Genomic DNA, 11296 nt, shown 5'->3' with positions numbered 1-11296 from the left:
GATTGATGGTTTAGCTGGCCAATTTCAGCTGAATTTGCCCTACAAATCTGATATTAAGTCTTTAAAAGGTTACCTCTTATTTTAGTAATAAACTATTCACACTGAAAATAATACTCTTTCCATTGTGAGGTTATTCTTGATCTGCATGTAGAACTAGATTCCCTGTTGTGAAAACAATTTTAGAAAATTCCATTAAAATCCAACAGTATTGCCCTGGTGTATTTTTTTTGTCTTTTATTTATCATTTAAGAATATAAACCTCCATCTTTTTTGTTTAAAATGAATGAATAAATAAATTGTGCTCGCAGCGTGTTGTTAGTTTTACTTCCGGTGTTAAAGGTTATTTCAAGATGGCGCCGTCCAGGAAGAAACATGCTAAAGGCCGACCGTGTATTATTCCTGGAGGATTTACAGGTATAAATGAACAAAATAAGCGAGTGAAATGCCTTTATTTTCTTCAGCATCGTTGTTAACCCCTGTCAGTGTCTGTATGCCGTCATTTTAGATATTTATGCGGCTATTTTACTGTAGTTCTCGTTTGACCACTGGCAGGCATTGCTTGTCGATCACAGAATCTGCCACGGTGACGTGTAGTAACTTCATGTTTTTGTCTCTTTTCGCAGTGTTATCGTTACAGTTTGACTCGGACAGTGTTTCACAGCATAAACTTTATATAAAAGAGCACAGAGTCCGAGCAGAGAAGAGCTCAAAGAGACCTTTCAACCGAACTTTGTTCGTGCTCAACATCCCTCCATACTGCTCAGAGGTACGGGCTGGTTTATTATTAATACTGAATGAACGACCTGCTTTATTATATTAGGGACCTCCAGATCCTTTAAGCTGGTGTTTGCCATTCCTATTTTGTTTGATAGGATTCTTACAGTATCAAATTTGAGTCTCACAGATGAGGCAGAGTGCTGTTTGATATGGCAAAAACAGTAGGAGATGTAGACACCCAATAATGGATGATAAATCTTTTTATTCTGCAAAAAGTGCAGACAAACTTCTGAACTCTGACAAACCTGTTTGCATTAGATGATAGGAACGTTTTTTGTGCTGTTTGGAGTCAAATGGGCTGTATTAGCTGCTGAGAGGGCCGCATTGGTATTATTATACTTACTGCCTTACTTACAGCTAATTTTAGTTTATTAACTGACATTTCTATTTTTAAATAATGCATGTATTAACACATTTAAAATCGTGTACAGAAATAAGCACATACAATCATATATATCTAAAATCTTGCAGAGAACTAAACTTCTCCTAGTAATTGAAGACTCTTATGCGGATACTTCTTTGACTGTTTTATGGAGATTTTGTCATGTTTTCTTCATGTTTGCAAGTCAATAATACTTAAAAACACTTTGAAAATCAAAAACAAGAAATAAACAAACATTGGGTGCTTGTGGCTTCTGCTTTGTTGCTGTTGTATCATACCAGATGTTATCTGTTGATTTTAATGTCGTCATATTCAAGTTTAAATTTCTGATATTGTGACACTTTTGTTTATAACTTTTTATACCCGGTTACTTCCGATGCTGCAGGTTTTAAAAACACTACTGTCTCTGTTATTTTGATGATCTGTGGTGTCAGAAAGTACTGAAAGATTGCATTTGTAGTATTTAAACATTGTGCAAGAGTTTGCCTGCAATTATTGGGAGTTAAGAATAACAAATAACCCAACATTGGTTGTTAAGGACCTCCATGTTTGTTGCTGTGATATCAAGCAAGCATCAGTATCACTGTTGTAGTTTCAAAGTTCATGTACCATGCAAACCTGAAAAAAGAACTGAGGTGTTTATTTGACATCCTTTTTCCTGTCTGTATGTTTCAGGCTGTTATCAAAGAATTGTTCTCACAGTTTGGGGATATTCAGTCTGTGGAGCTGAGGGATCATCCAGGCTCCTCTAATGAGTCCGAACCCAAAGTGTCCAAGTTTTTCAAACCAGTTTCAAAACAGGTTGGTATGCCCTGCTGCTGAGTTATTTCAGTAATGGATCAGTGACTAAATGTGATCTCACTGTAGCTGATATAGGGTCAAGAATCACAGGATAGCTCAAGATTCATGAACAGGATAATGGGGCTCATGATAAAGATGAATTACAATCCTACAGTCTATTGTGTGATAAACCAAAAAATTACATGACCCTAAAAAGGTTCAGTTAAAAATTGAAATATTTATTCACAGTAATTTGATGTCAGTTTCACCTCTCCGTATGCTTCTTCCTTTAAATTCTTTTTAACATGAAGTGTATCTCATGTCTGTTAAGTTTGGTTTCTTATGAATTTATGACATAATAATAATGTTGTGTATCTATAACTATTTTTAAGGCAGAATTTTCAAGTGTATATAATCAAAACTTCACTTTTTAAACAAAAAAATCTGGAGTTTATTTTCTCATCAGTTTCCAACTTGATTAACTAAAAATTTCAATTTTTTTTCTTGAAAATTAACAGTTAATTTTCTACAGGGACCCTAATACCCCATCATAGGGATGAAACAGTAATATTTAACCCTTAAGGATTGTTATAATTTTAATGTTATTTAGTATCACACTCAAGCTGCTAAGCACAAAAAATGCGGTGGTTACAAAAAAAATTATACATTGATATTTTATTCTACTTTCACTGAGCTTATTTTTTCTCCAGCCATTGCCCTAATTTTTGACATCAAATATTCATTAATTTTTTAAAGATTTTAACCCCTTGAATGCCAGTTTTTCATCATGATGCCAACATGTTTTTCGATGAAAACAAAACAGAAAATTGAATTTCAATATGCTGCATGCAAAGTAATTTTTTGTTGAATTATTACAGCCAGGAATGCGTCTGTGATTAGCAGCAACGTAAATTTTTACGCATTCTTTTTTTGCATGTTTTTTTCTCAATCTGCCAAATATGGTCAAAATGACCCCATCTGGTGGAGAGTAATAAAAATGATCAATTCCAAGGCAAAAGCCCAGATTGACACCTAGATATAATAAAATGAATGTATTTTGCTTTAATGGAAGTGAGATCAAAAACTGCAGTTTGAATGGGTTTCAATGGTGCATTTTTTGCTCTGAGCAGCTTCAGTGTAACTCTTGCTTGTAAACTGTGTATTTTAGACTTACTATAGGAGCTGAGCTGGAAATAACAAGATCAAATAAAAATGCACAATCTTGCCTAAATTCACATCATACACATGAACACAGCCCAAATGATTAAAAATGATGAATGAAAAGTACGTGAAATACACACAACCTCCTCTAAGGGTTAAAAACAAACCAGCCATGTCTCCTCTTCTAATGCACATTCCTCAGGTTTGTTGGCTCTGTACTTATTTGTACTGTATAATCCAAGCAGAAATTTCACTTTCATGTCTCCATTTCTTCATTTCAGGGCTTCAAAGTGGGCTACATCGTGTTTAAGAACTCTTCAAGTGTAGCAGCAGCTAAATCTCACTCACAGGACGAGCCGCTGGTGGTTTCTACAGAAGAGCGTCCAGTCAGGACGGGAGTGCAGAGTAAGAGATGCAGCAGTTTATTTTTCCTGCATTATAGTGAACACATATTTCTCTTTCAGTGTTCAGAACAGGACATTTTTATTCTTAGAGGCAGATTTCTTTTGCATTCACTTGAAAACGTAAAAATCTGTTTTTTTTTCTGGATTAATGAGACTGTTTTCTTGGAATAAAGAACAATATTTATAGAATAAAATCTGCTCTGTTTTTTTCAACTCAGGATTTCTTTAAGTCTTAATTTAAACAAAACAGCAGCTTTGTTTTGTTTATATAGGTAAATATATTTTATGCTTCTGCACTTTGGTCAGATGATCTAGTTTTGTTATTCTGTAGCCTGTCTGAGTGGGCCGTCCCAGACTGAACCAAACAGAGCCCAAGAGGATCAGTGGAGCAAGCTCAGTAGAAAACCTGGATTATTTTTCATAATGCAACACAGCTATAAAATTAATTGATAAGGCTACGTAGCATTATTAAAATAACAGACTTACAGACTTTTATGAAGGCTTTCTTATGAATAAAGTATAAAAGTCATTGAGACGGCCTCTTTTTGTCAAATAAATTTAAATGACTTTCTAAAATTCTCCACATATGTTTCGTCTTGTAACTTCAGAATGGATCCATCAGTACACAGAGTCTTTCATTCAGCCAGAGAAACTGCAGAAAATCGTCGACTCCTTCATGAGCGACTACGACAAACGTAAAGAAGAGGTGAGACTCCTGCAGCTTTTCCTCCAGCATCATTTAAAAACATCAAACATGCACTGACTCCACCGCTGTTTCTCTCCAACAGGAGGCAGAGAGGCAGAGGAAAGAGGCCGAGCAGCAGCAGGAGGACGAGGAGGGCTGGGTCAAAGTCACAAGAGCTCAGAAGGGCACTAAGGCCCGTCCCCACAGCGAGGCAGCCAATCAGAAGGCCCTACAGAAAGAGATGAGGAAGAAGAAGAGGAAGGAGTTGTTGAACTTTTACACCTGGCAGCACAAAAACACACAGAAAGAGCGTAAGTGTCAACCTCTGTTTGCTCATGTAAAAGTAAAGATGCTAGAGAAGTTAATAAATAAAGAATACTTGCTTCTTTTTCTTTCAGATATTGCCGAACTGAGGAAAAAGTTTGAGGAGGACAAACAGAGAATAGCTCTGCTGAGGGCGCAGAGAAAGTTCAGACCTTATTGATATGATTACCTTCAGTTTTCTTTGTGTTTTTTGGCTTCATTGTACTTTAGAGCATTTTTTTCAATAAACTAACCTGCCCAATAGAACTGTTTCTGAATTATAAGTACTTAAGATAAGAACAATCTGGGGAAAAAATCTGTACATGCTCATTAACATGAAATATTTTATTGAAATAGTTCAGTCTGAACTTTCATCTTTCTTCCTCCACTTCCTGATGCTCGACCACGCCATGAAGATCAGGATCAATAAGAGGGCGGCACCGACTCCAGAGAGGACATACACGGTCACCTGAAACACTGAACAACAAAAACTTAAGCTCTATATGACTATCATTTCATCTTTATGATTCCACATGTATTAACATTTGAGCAAAAGTAGCTATTATTTCTCTAAGGTGCACCTTACTTGCGCTTTGTTTTGCACAAATATCGTCCTCCACCTCCGTGTCGTTCTGTCCGAACAGCAGCGGCCCTAAAGACACCAGCTGGACCTGACCAGACTCTGTTATCGTCTCTCGTCTCTTTCTGTCTCCCTCAGATGCTGAAAGGAAAATAAAAATGTCACAACAAGGACACTGCACTAAAGTGAATCCAGTTGAAACATGCTGCATTACACTCACAAATGAAAGCACAACGCTGAGCACAGTCAATGTCGTTTGTGCAGATTTCCACCCAACAGTAGAAGTACATCTAGATTAAAGGTTTATATATAGAAAAACAGGATAATCAGAGGGCGATGCTATAGGAAAAGAAACAACTGCCTGGTGATTAAAAGAGGCAAACTGAAATAGAACTATTTGAAAAATTAGAAGTAAATAGCCAAACGAGAAAAGGCAGTAAAAGAAGATTACAAAAGGAAAAAAAATATTTCAATTGCATATGAAATACTGGTAGGTTTGACAGCCTTACTTCCTCCACACTTGGCTGTCCTGAATGAGGGTCCAAGAAGGCAAATGTCTTGACATCAAACCTCCTGATTTGGGAGTGAGATGTGGTCTTTCCCTGGTCGTCCACAGGGACGGAGCTCCTCATGTTGTCTACAGGGTTAGGACATCTATCCAGGAGGAGAAGAAAATTAGTTTCCCTAACCCTCTATGGTGTGCAATATGATGCCAGGTGGAAAAAAAATATTTGTGGTGTTTTTTTGGTCATAAAATAGACTAAATAAACATAATCTAAGAAAAAAATTAAACATTTTTTTTGAAGGGTCCTTTTTAGGGCACATTGCCTCAAGGCAACAATGCACCATTATGGAATGGAATGAACAAGAAAAACATTTAAAATTTGAACAAAAAGTTTTTTAAAGAATATTGGAATTGCAAAGTAGCTGCAACAGGTTGCAATTCAGGTTATTTGAAGTTTAATGATGAAAATAATTATTTTAAATATCTATCTTACTGTATTCTGGTAATATTTGTTGCTGTACATTTACCCTCACTGTCCTCATCCTGAACCACATCACTTTTTACTTTCCTCATCCTCATCGTGGTCAGTCTCACTGTCCTTGTCCTTGTTTTTATTTCAGTAATCACAGATTTATACCAAAATGCACCATACCAAAATGTAATGGTATCATTGTGCACTCCATAACAGTATAGCGTTTGCAGTATTCCATTATGGTGTGGTGTTACCTCAAGGCAACATGTATATTTTAACAATTTTCCATTATTTACTCATCAAAAATGCAACATTTAACTACTAGAAATTAAACTTTACCCACCAATAATTATGTTCACATTTTTCCAGCCTCAGAAATATCTGGAAAATATATTTTCTTGCAGTACTTTTGCAGCACAATGGCCGAGCTGTTTTGTGTGAGAATGTCTGCACAAAAAGTGTTCAAGATGGCATACAGAGCATCATATGACGAGTCAAAACACTTTTATGGGTTACTTAAGGTCCTGTAATTTTTTTTTAAAGTATTCGATCATACTTGGGAACAACACTGCACCATAGAGGGTTAAATACAGAATGTTTTAGAGTGAGATTTAAAAATTATGTCAGAAAGTTCCAAAGCTTTCAAAAACTACACATCTCCAGTCAGGTTTTTTTGTAAAATCTGCTGCACAGAAATGAGAGAGAGCTACTCAAATTCACAGGTTGTGTTAAAATTTAGGTTCATTTCAATAACAAAGGGAACAGACAAGATGACACTGTCAATTGCCAAAATACATCGAAAACATTGTGATACTTTTGGAAACTTTGCAAACATACTTGTGCAGCTTAGACTGTGCAGGTGTTTGCAGTATTTTAAATTAAATACAAAAAAGAAATAACTAATGCTGGTTTTCTAGGACTTCCATTTATGTTCCTGTTGTATCTACAGTAATCGGGTGTTGATATCATTTGATAATGTCTGGTATAATTTTGACTTTTGAACTCCGAAACTGTGACACTTTGGTTTAAAAGCAACTATTTAGCATCACTACCCAGTTTGCATTGCAACAGCAATGGCAACTACAAGTGATTATATTTCTTATAATTTGATCCAACTGTGTAAATCTTGTGTTTCTTTTGTACCACAGACATAAAGACACTAATGTTAATGTAATGAAGTAAACATGTCTTAATATGTATGACTCCCTTTACCACATTCTGCAGAACTTAAATGATGCACCAGTTTCCAGTGTGATCTCAGGTCTTACCCGTCGTACAGCAGAGTCCACACAGAGTGTCTGGATGTTGGATAGGCGAAGCAGTCCCGCACACGCAGAGAGAGTGAGGGGTCAGGGGACGGCTGAGCGATGGAGATCTCCACATATGCAGCTTTACGCAGACGCAGCCTCACAGGGAGCTGATCCTCAGGGAAGAACGATGTGAAAGAGGAATCTGAACAAAAAGAGCAAGGTGAATACACTAGAGTAAGGCTCTGGAGAGACTCCTCCTCTTCTGCATTTCATCACCTTTGGCTATTTTCATCTGGACTCTGATGGTTCCCAGAGCGAACACAGGTGGAGGGTTTGTGACTGCGTACAGAGAGCGCAGGTCTGCAGCACGCTTCAGGTCTGAGGCTTCGTACTCACACTGGACCTGCAGACTTAAAGGAAAGAATTATGTCAGGATATTTGTCTGCAGGATTGCAACTGTCTTAGGTTAGTTCTGGTTGCAGTGACATTAATACTAAAAATCACATCTAAAACCCCAATAATAAAGCCAATAAAGGACAAAATACAAATGCACAGAAGATATTACAACTCACCTAAAAGGGGAACTTTTGGTGTCACCTTGAGTATGCAGCTCCTCCACGTCCACCTCGTATATCATCACATCTCCATCCATCTAAACAAAGAGAAAAACAACATATACACTCACTGATCACTTTATTAGGCACACCTTTTCAACTGCTAGTTGATGCAAATAAATAATTAGCCAATCACATGGGAGTAACCATTGCATTTAGGCATGCAGACATGTTCAAGATGATTGCTCAGGTTCACATCAAGCTTTAGAAGTGAGAAGAAAGGTGTTCTCAGTGACTTTGACCATGTCTGCATGCTTGATTGCATTAGCTGCTTCCATGCTATAGGCTAACTAGATACAGGTGAACAGGTATACCTAAAAAGGATTGGTGAGTGTAAATGAATTATTTTTTGCAAAAGGAAGGGATGTTTTTTTAATTCTAAATATGTCAAACCCTAGCAAAGGAGCACCACCTTCATCCTTGCCCCACACTCAGTGACTCCGATCTTAAACACAGCCGTGTCCTCAGTGCTGATGATGGGTAAACAGAGCGGCTGATCTCTGACAGAGAGGCTGCTGGGATCGATGGGAGGGTCTGTGTCTGTGGCTTTAACCGAGAACACAAAGTGTCCGTCCAAAGAGCACGCTGCAGAGAATGACAATGAAAAGATTTTAATGCTTTAATGTGAGGTGATCAGTGATCAATACCTCACTCTGGATCTTACTGTTGAGTTTGTAGTAGCAGCTGAAGTCATGAGCATCATAGCAGCATCCCAGTTTGTAGCAGGAATCTCTAGAGATGTGCAGGCGTCCACAGTCCACTCTGAGAGCTTTGTCAACCTCACATCTTCCAGGTAATGCTGGAGAAGAGTGAACATTTGACTGCTTTTAGTTATGCTAAAACCACCTCTGCACTGACAGATCACAGGTGATTCACATCACAGCATCACTCATCAGTGGAGAAATGATTCATACTTCCCAACCAGACTCTGAAAATGCAGTGGTGGTCTCAGGATGTCTGAGAGGCAGGGGCGACAATGATCTAACGGGCACCTGCTGTATGTGGTAAAAAGAAGTTAACCATTTAAAGGGAAATAGCTGGAGACTGGTTAATATTTAACGTTCTAAATCATGATTAAACCTACTACACCTATGTCAAAACAGGCAATGAATTAGAAACTATTAAACCATTTATTTAATGAAGATACGCAAGAGAAGATGTGACTGAAATTGAACCTTTTTGCATTTAATTGCATTTTTTTCATTGCTGAACAAGTGACCTTCTAGGTTTATTCTGCTGAGAGGACACCCTGCCCGCTGGAAGGAATTCCTGTAGGGCACTTAGTTAAATATTATTTACTCATTACTTTTTTGCTTTTGGGGCCTTAAATAGGGCAGTATGTTAATTTCTGTCCACTCAGGGGCACCAAAGAAGGCAGTCACTCAAATTTTGTCCAATTAAGGGACACAAAAGAGGGCCATTTGTCATATTTGTTGCATTTTTGGGGCCCTTAACAGGACAAGTTGCCAAACTTTTCCACTTTAAGGGCCTTGAAGAGGGCACTTTGTCAAATTTTGTCCACTTTGAGGGCACTAAAGAGGACTCTTTGTGAAGATTTTTCTAACTTTGTCCTCTTTTCCCGCCCTTAAGAGGGCAAATTGCTGAATGATTCCACACTTGGAGTCCTTAAGAGGACAGTTTGACCATTTCTGTCCACTCCTGGGCACTAAAGACAGCACACTGTCAAATCAAGGGGCACAAAAGAGAGCCATTTGTCACATGTAGTCCACTTTGAGGGCCCTAAAGAGGTCTCTTTGTTAAAATGTGTCTAATGTTGTATGAAAAAGGGCCATTTGCCAAACTGCACCCTCTTAGAGGGGACAAAGGAGGAAACTTTGTCATATTTTGTCCACTTTTGGGGCCAGTTGCCTAATCTTTCCACTTTAAGAGTCCTTAAGATGGCAGTTTGACAATTTCTGTTCAGAGGCAGCCCGCTTACAGCACACCGTCAAATTTGGTCTAGTCAAGGGACATGAAAGAGAGCCATTTGTCAAATTTTGTCCACTTAGAGGGTCCTGTAGAAGGACAATTGCAACATTTTACATCTTATAAGGTCCTAAAGAGGGCAGTTTCTCAATTATTTTACCCACTTAAGGCACCAAATTTGGTCAGACTTCTTCCACTTAAAGTGCACAAAGGGGGCTCCTTGTAAAAAATGCCTCCTAGAGGGGACTGAGGGATGGCATTTTTCAAAATTTTTTCCACTTAGAGAGTCCTTCAGAGGGCGCTTTATCACATTTTTCCACCATAGGGGGAACAGAGAGGGCACTTTTGCAGCATTTTTCAGACCTTGGGTAGGAAATGTGTTGACTGAAGTGTAGATTCAAAAACTAAAAAAAAAAGTTTAGATGACTGCACACGCTTTCATTGGCTGCTTCTACTCACGTGTTGGGTTAGGTTGACTCCTCTGGCTGTGTCTCTTTATGAGAGGACAGCTGATGTTCACCCTGAACCAACGATCCTCTCCGGTTAGCTGAACCTGCAGAGGGACGACCACTCTGCTGTCCTGAAGAATACAGCAAAATCAGTAATGCATGCTTTAAAAACATGTTTGAGCACACCTCAATCTAAGTATAAATGTTTCTTGTTGCTGTAGAGAAAGTGCCAAAGCATCTTGTTTTGTTGTGCAGTCTTTAATTTTACCTCAATGTGAGCATAGCAGCTGTCATATCTGCTGGAGAAGGAGAGGTTTTGGTTTTTCTCTCTGCTCACTCTCACCCCACATGAATCCTCAGACTGAAGCACCGGGATTAAAGCTCCTGTCAGGTCTGGAAGTACACCACAGGTGAATTAAAGCAAAACTTTACTGCCTGTACACACAGAAACAGTTTTTACCTTCTATCCTGGAGTTAAAGGCGCATTACAACAGATAACCCAGCCTTACCTCTGACGTGAACATTACTCTGAACCTGTGATCCAAACACAGCTCTGATCCTCCGAGGTGAACAGGTGACTCTGGGTAAAACGAGCTGCTCAGGTGTTTTCTTCACCTGCACGGCTGAGACACACACAAAGTGTGGAGCCATGAGGGTGAAAATTAAATAAATTAAAGTATGTCTGTCACAACTATAACTCATCTTCTTTTAGGTTAGATCTCTCTCTAATATGGGGTTTGTCCTCAGAGGTTCAATGACCTTTCTGTGACAAAGGGAGGGATCACCAGACATGTGTTAATTAGTCCTAATTAGTCTGAAGCCTGCTGAGGACATGCAGGAGCTTCCTCACATTCAGGTAGGCTGTGTGTTTGTTGGGATTCATGCAGTAAACAGCTTCATTATGTCAGATTTAGTCAGAGCTATGTAAGCTGCAGGGTAAAATCTGGTTTAGAAAGTAGGACAGAATGAGCGCGTTATTAGTAAAAAGGTCAGAGTTTTAATAAAACG

General features: G+C 38.4%; 2 protein-coding genes across 3 annotated transcripts; one reads left to right on the top strand and one right to left on the bottom strand.

The window, feature by feature from the left end:
* Window positions 1–333: 333 nt before the first annotated feature.
* rrp7a (ribosomal RNA processing 7 homolog A) lies at window positions 334–4756 on the top strand. The gene is made up of 7 exons (XM_041816916.1): window positions 334–414; window positions 624–766; window positions 1835–1960; window positions 3382–3505; window positions 4113–4210; window positions 4293–4500; window positions 4588–4756. The coding sequence occupies exons 1-7, from the start codon at window positions 351–353 to the stop codon at window positions 4671–4673; spliced, it is 849 nt and encodes a 282-aa protein (XP_041672850.1). The 5' UTR covers window positions 334–350; the 3' UTR covers window positions 4674–4756.
* On the bottom strand, window positions 4295–11084 carry LOC121529180 (zona pellucida sperm-binding protein 4-like). 2 transcript variants are annotated; one of them, XM_041816914.1, is made up of 13 exons: window positions 10798–11084; window positions 10557–10681; window positions 10299–10419; window positions 8578–8712; window positions 8326–8498; window positions 7872–7951; window positions 7576–7709; window positions 7318–7501; window positions 5582–5726; window positions 5293–5362; window positions 5079–5213; window positions 4862–4969; window positions 4295–4418 (listed from the first exon to the last, which is right to left on the bottom strand). In XM_041816914.1, exons 1-13 carry the CDS (start codon window positions 10988–10990, stop codon window positions 4378–4380), a joined length of 1644 nt encoding a protein of 547 aa, XP_041672848.1. In that variant the 5' UTR covers window positions 10991–11084; the 3' UTR covers window positions 4295–4377. The 2 variants fall into 2 exon arrangements, with proteins under 2 accessions (XP_041672848.1, XP_041672849.1); XM_041816915.1 differs by lacking the exon at window positions 4295–4418 and having other exon boundaries at window positions 5074–5213.
* Between the last annotated feature and the right edge of the window lie 212 nt (window positions 11085–11296).

This window comes from Cheilinus undulatus, linkage group 21 (assembly GCF_018320785.1).
Source record: "Cheilinus undulatus linkage group 21, ASM1832078v1, whole genome shotgun sequence".
Classification (NCBI taxonomy): domain Eukaryota; kingdom Metazoa; phylum Chordata; class Actinopteri; order Labriformes; family Labridae; genus Cheilinus; species Cheilinus undulatus.
The sequence above is the reverse complement of the archived record's forward strand: the minus strand, read 5'-3'. Positions and strand labels throughout refer to the sequence as shown.

Excerpts from the sequence above, each read along its gene's own strand:
- LOC121529180 (XM_041816914.1), bottom strand. The coding sequence starts at position 10,990 with ATGAGTTATAGTTGTGACAGACATACTTTAATTTATTTAATTTTCACC. Across the intron at positions 7,502-7,575 it reads CCAGATGAAAATAGCCAAAG|ATTCCTCTTTCACATCGTTC; the intron begins GTGATGAAATGC and ends CTTTTTGTTCAG. Across the intron at positions 5,727-7,317 it reads TGGACTCTGCTGTACGACGG|ATGTCCTAACCCTGTAGACA; the intron begins GTAAGACCTGAG and ends CCTCCTGGATAG.
- rrp7a (XM_041816916.1), top strand. The coding sequence starts at position 351 with ATGGCGCCGTCCAGGAAGAAACATGCTAAAGGCCGACCGTGTATTATT. Across the intron at positions 415-623 it reads TATTCCTGGAGGATTTACAG|TGTTATCGTTACAGTTTGAC; the intron begins GTATAAATGAAC and ends CTCTTTTCGCAG. Across the intron at positions 4,211-4,292 it reads ACGACAAACGTAAAGAAGAG|GAGGCAGAGAGGCAGAGGAA; the intron begins GTGAGACTCCTG and ends TCTCTCCAACAG.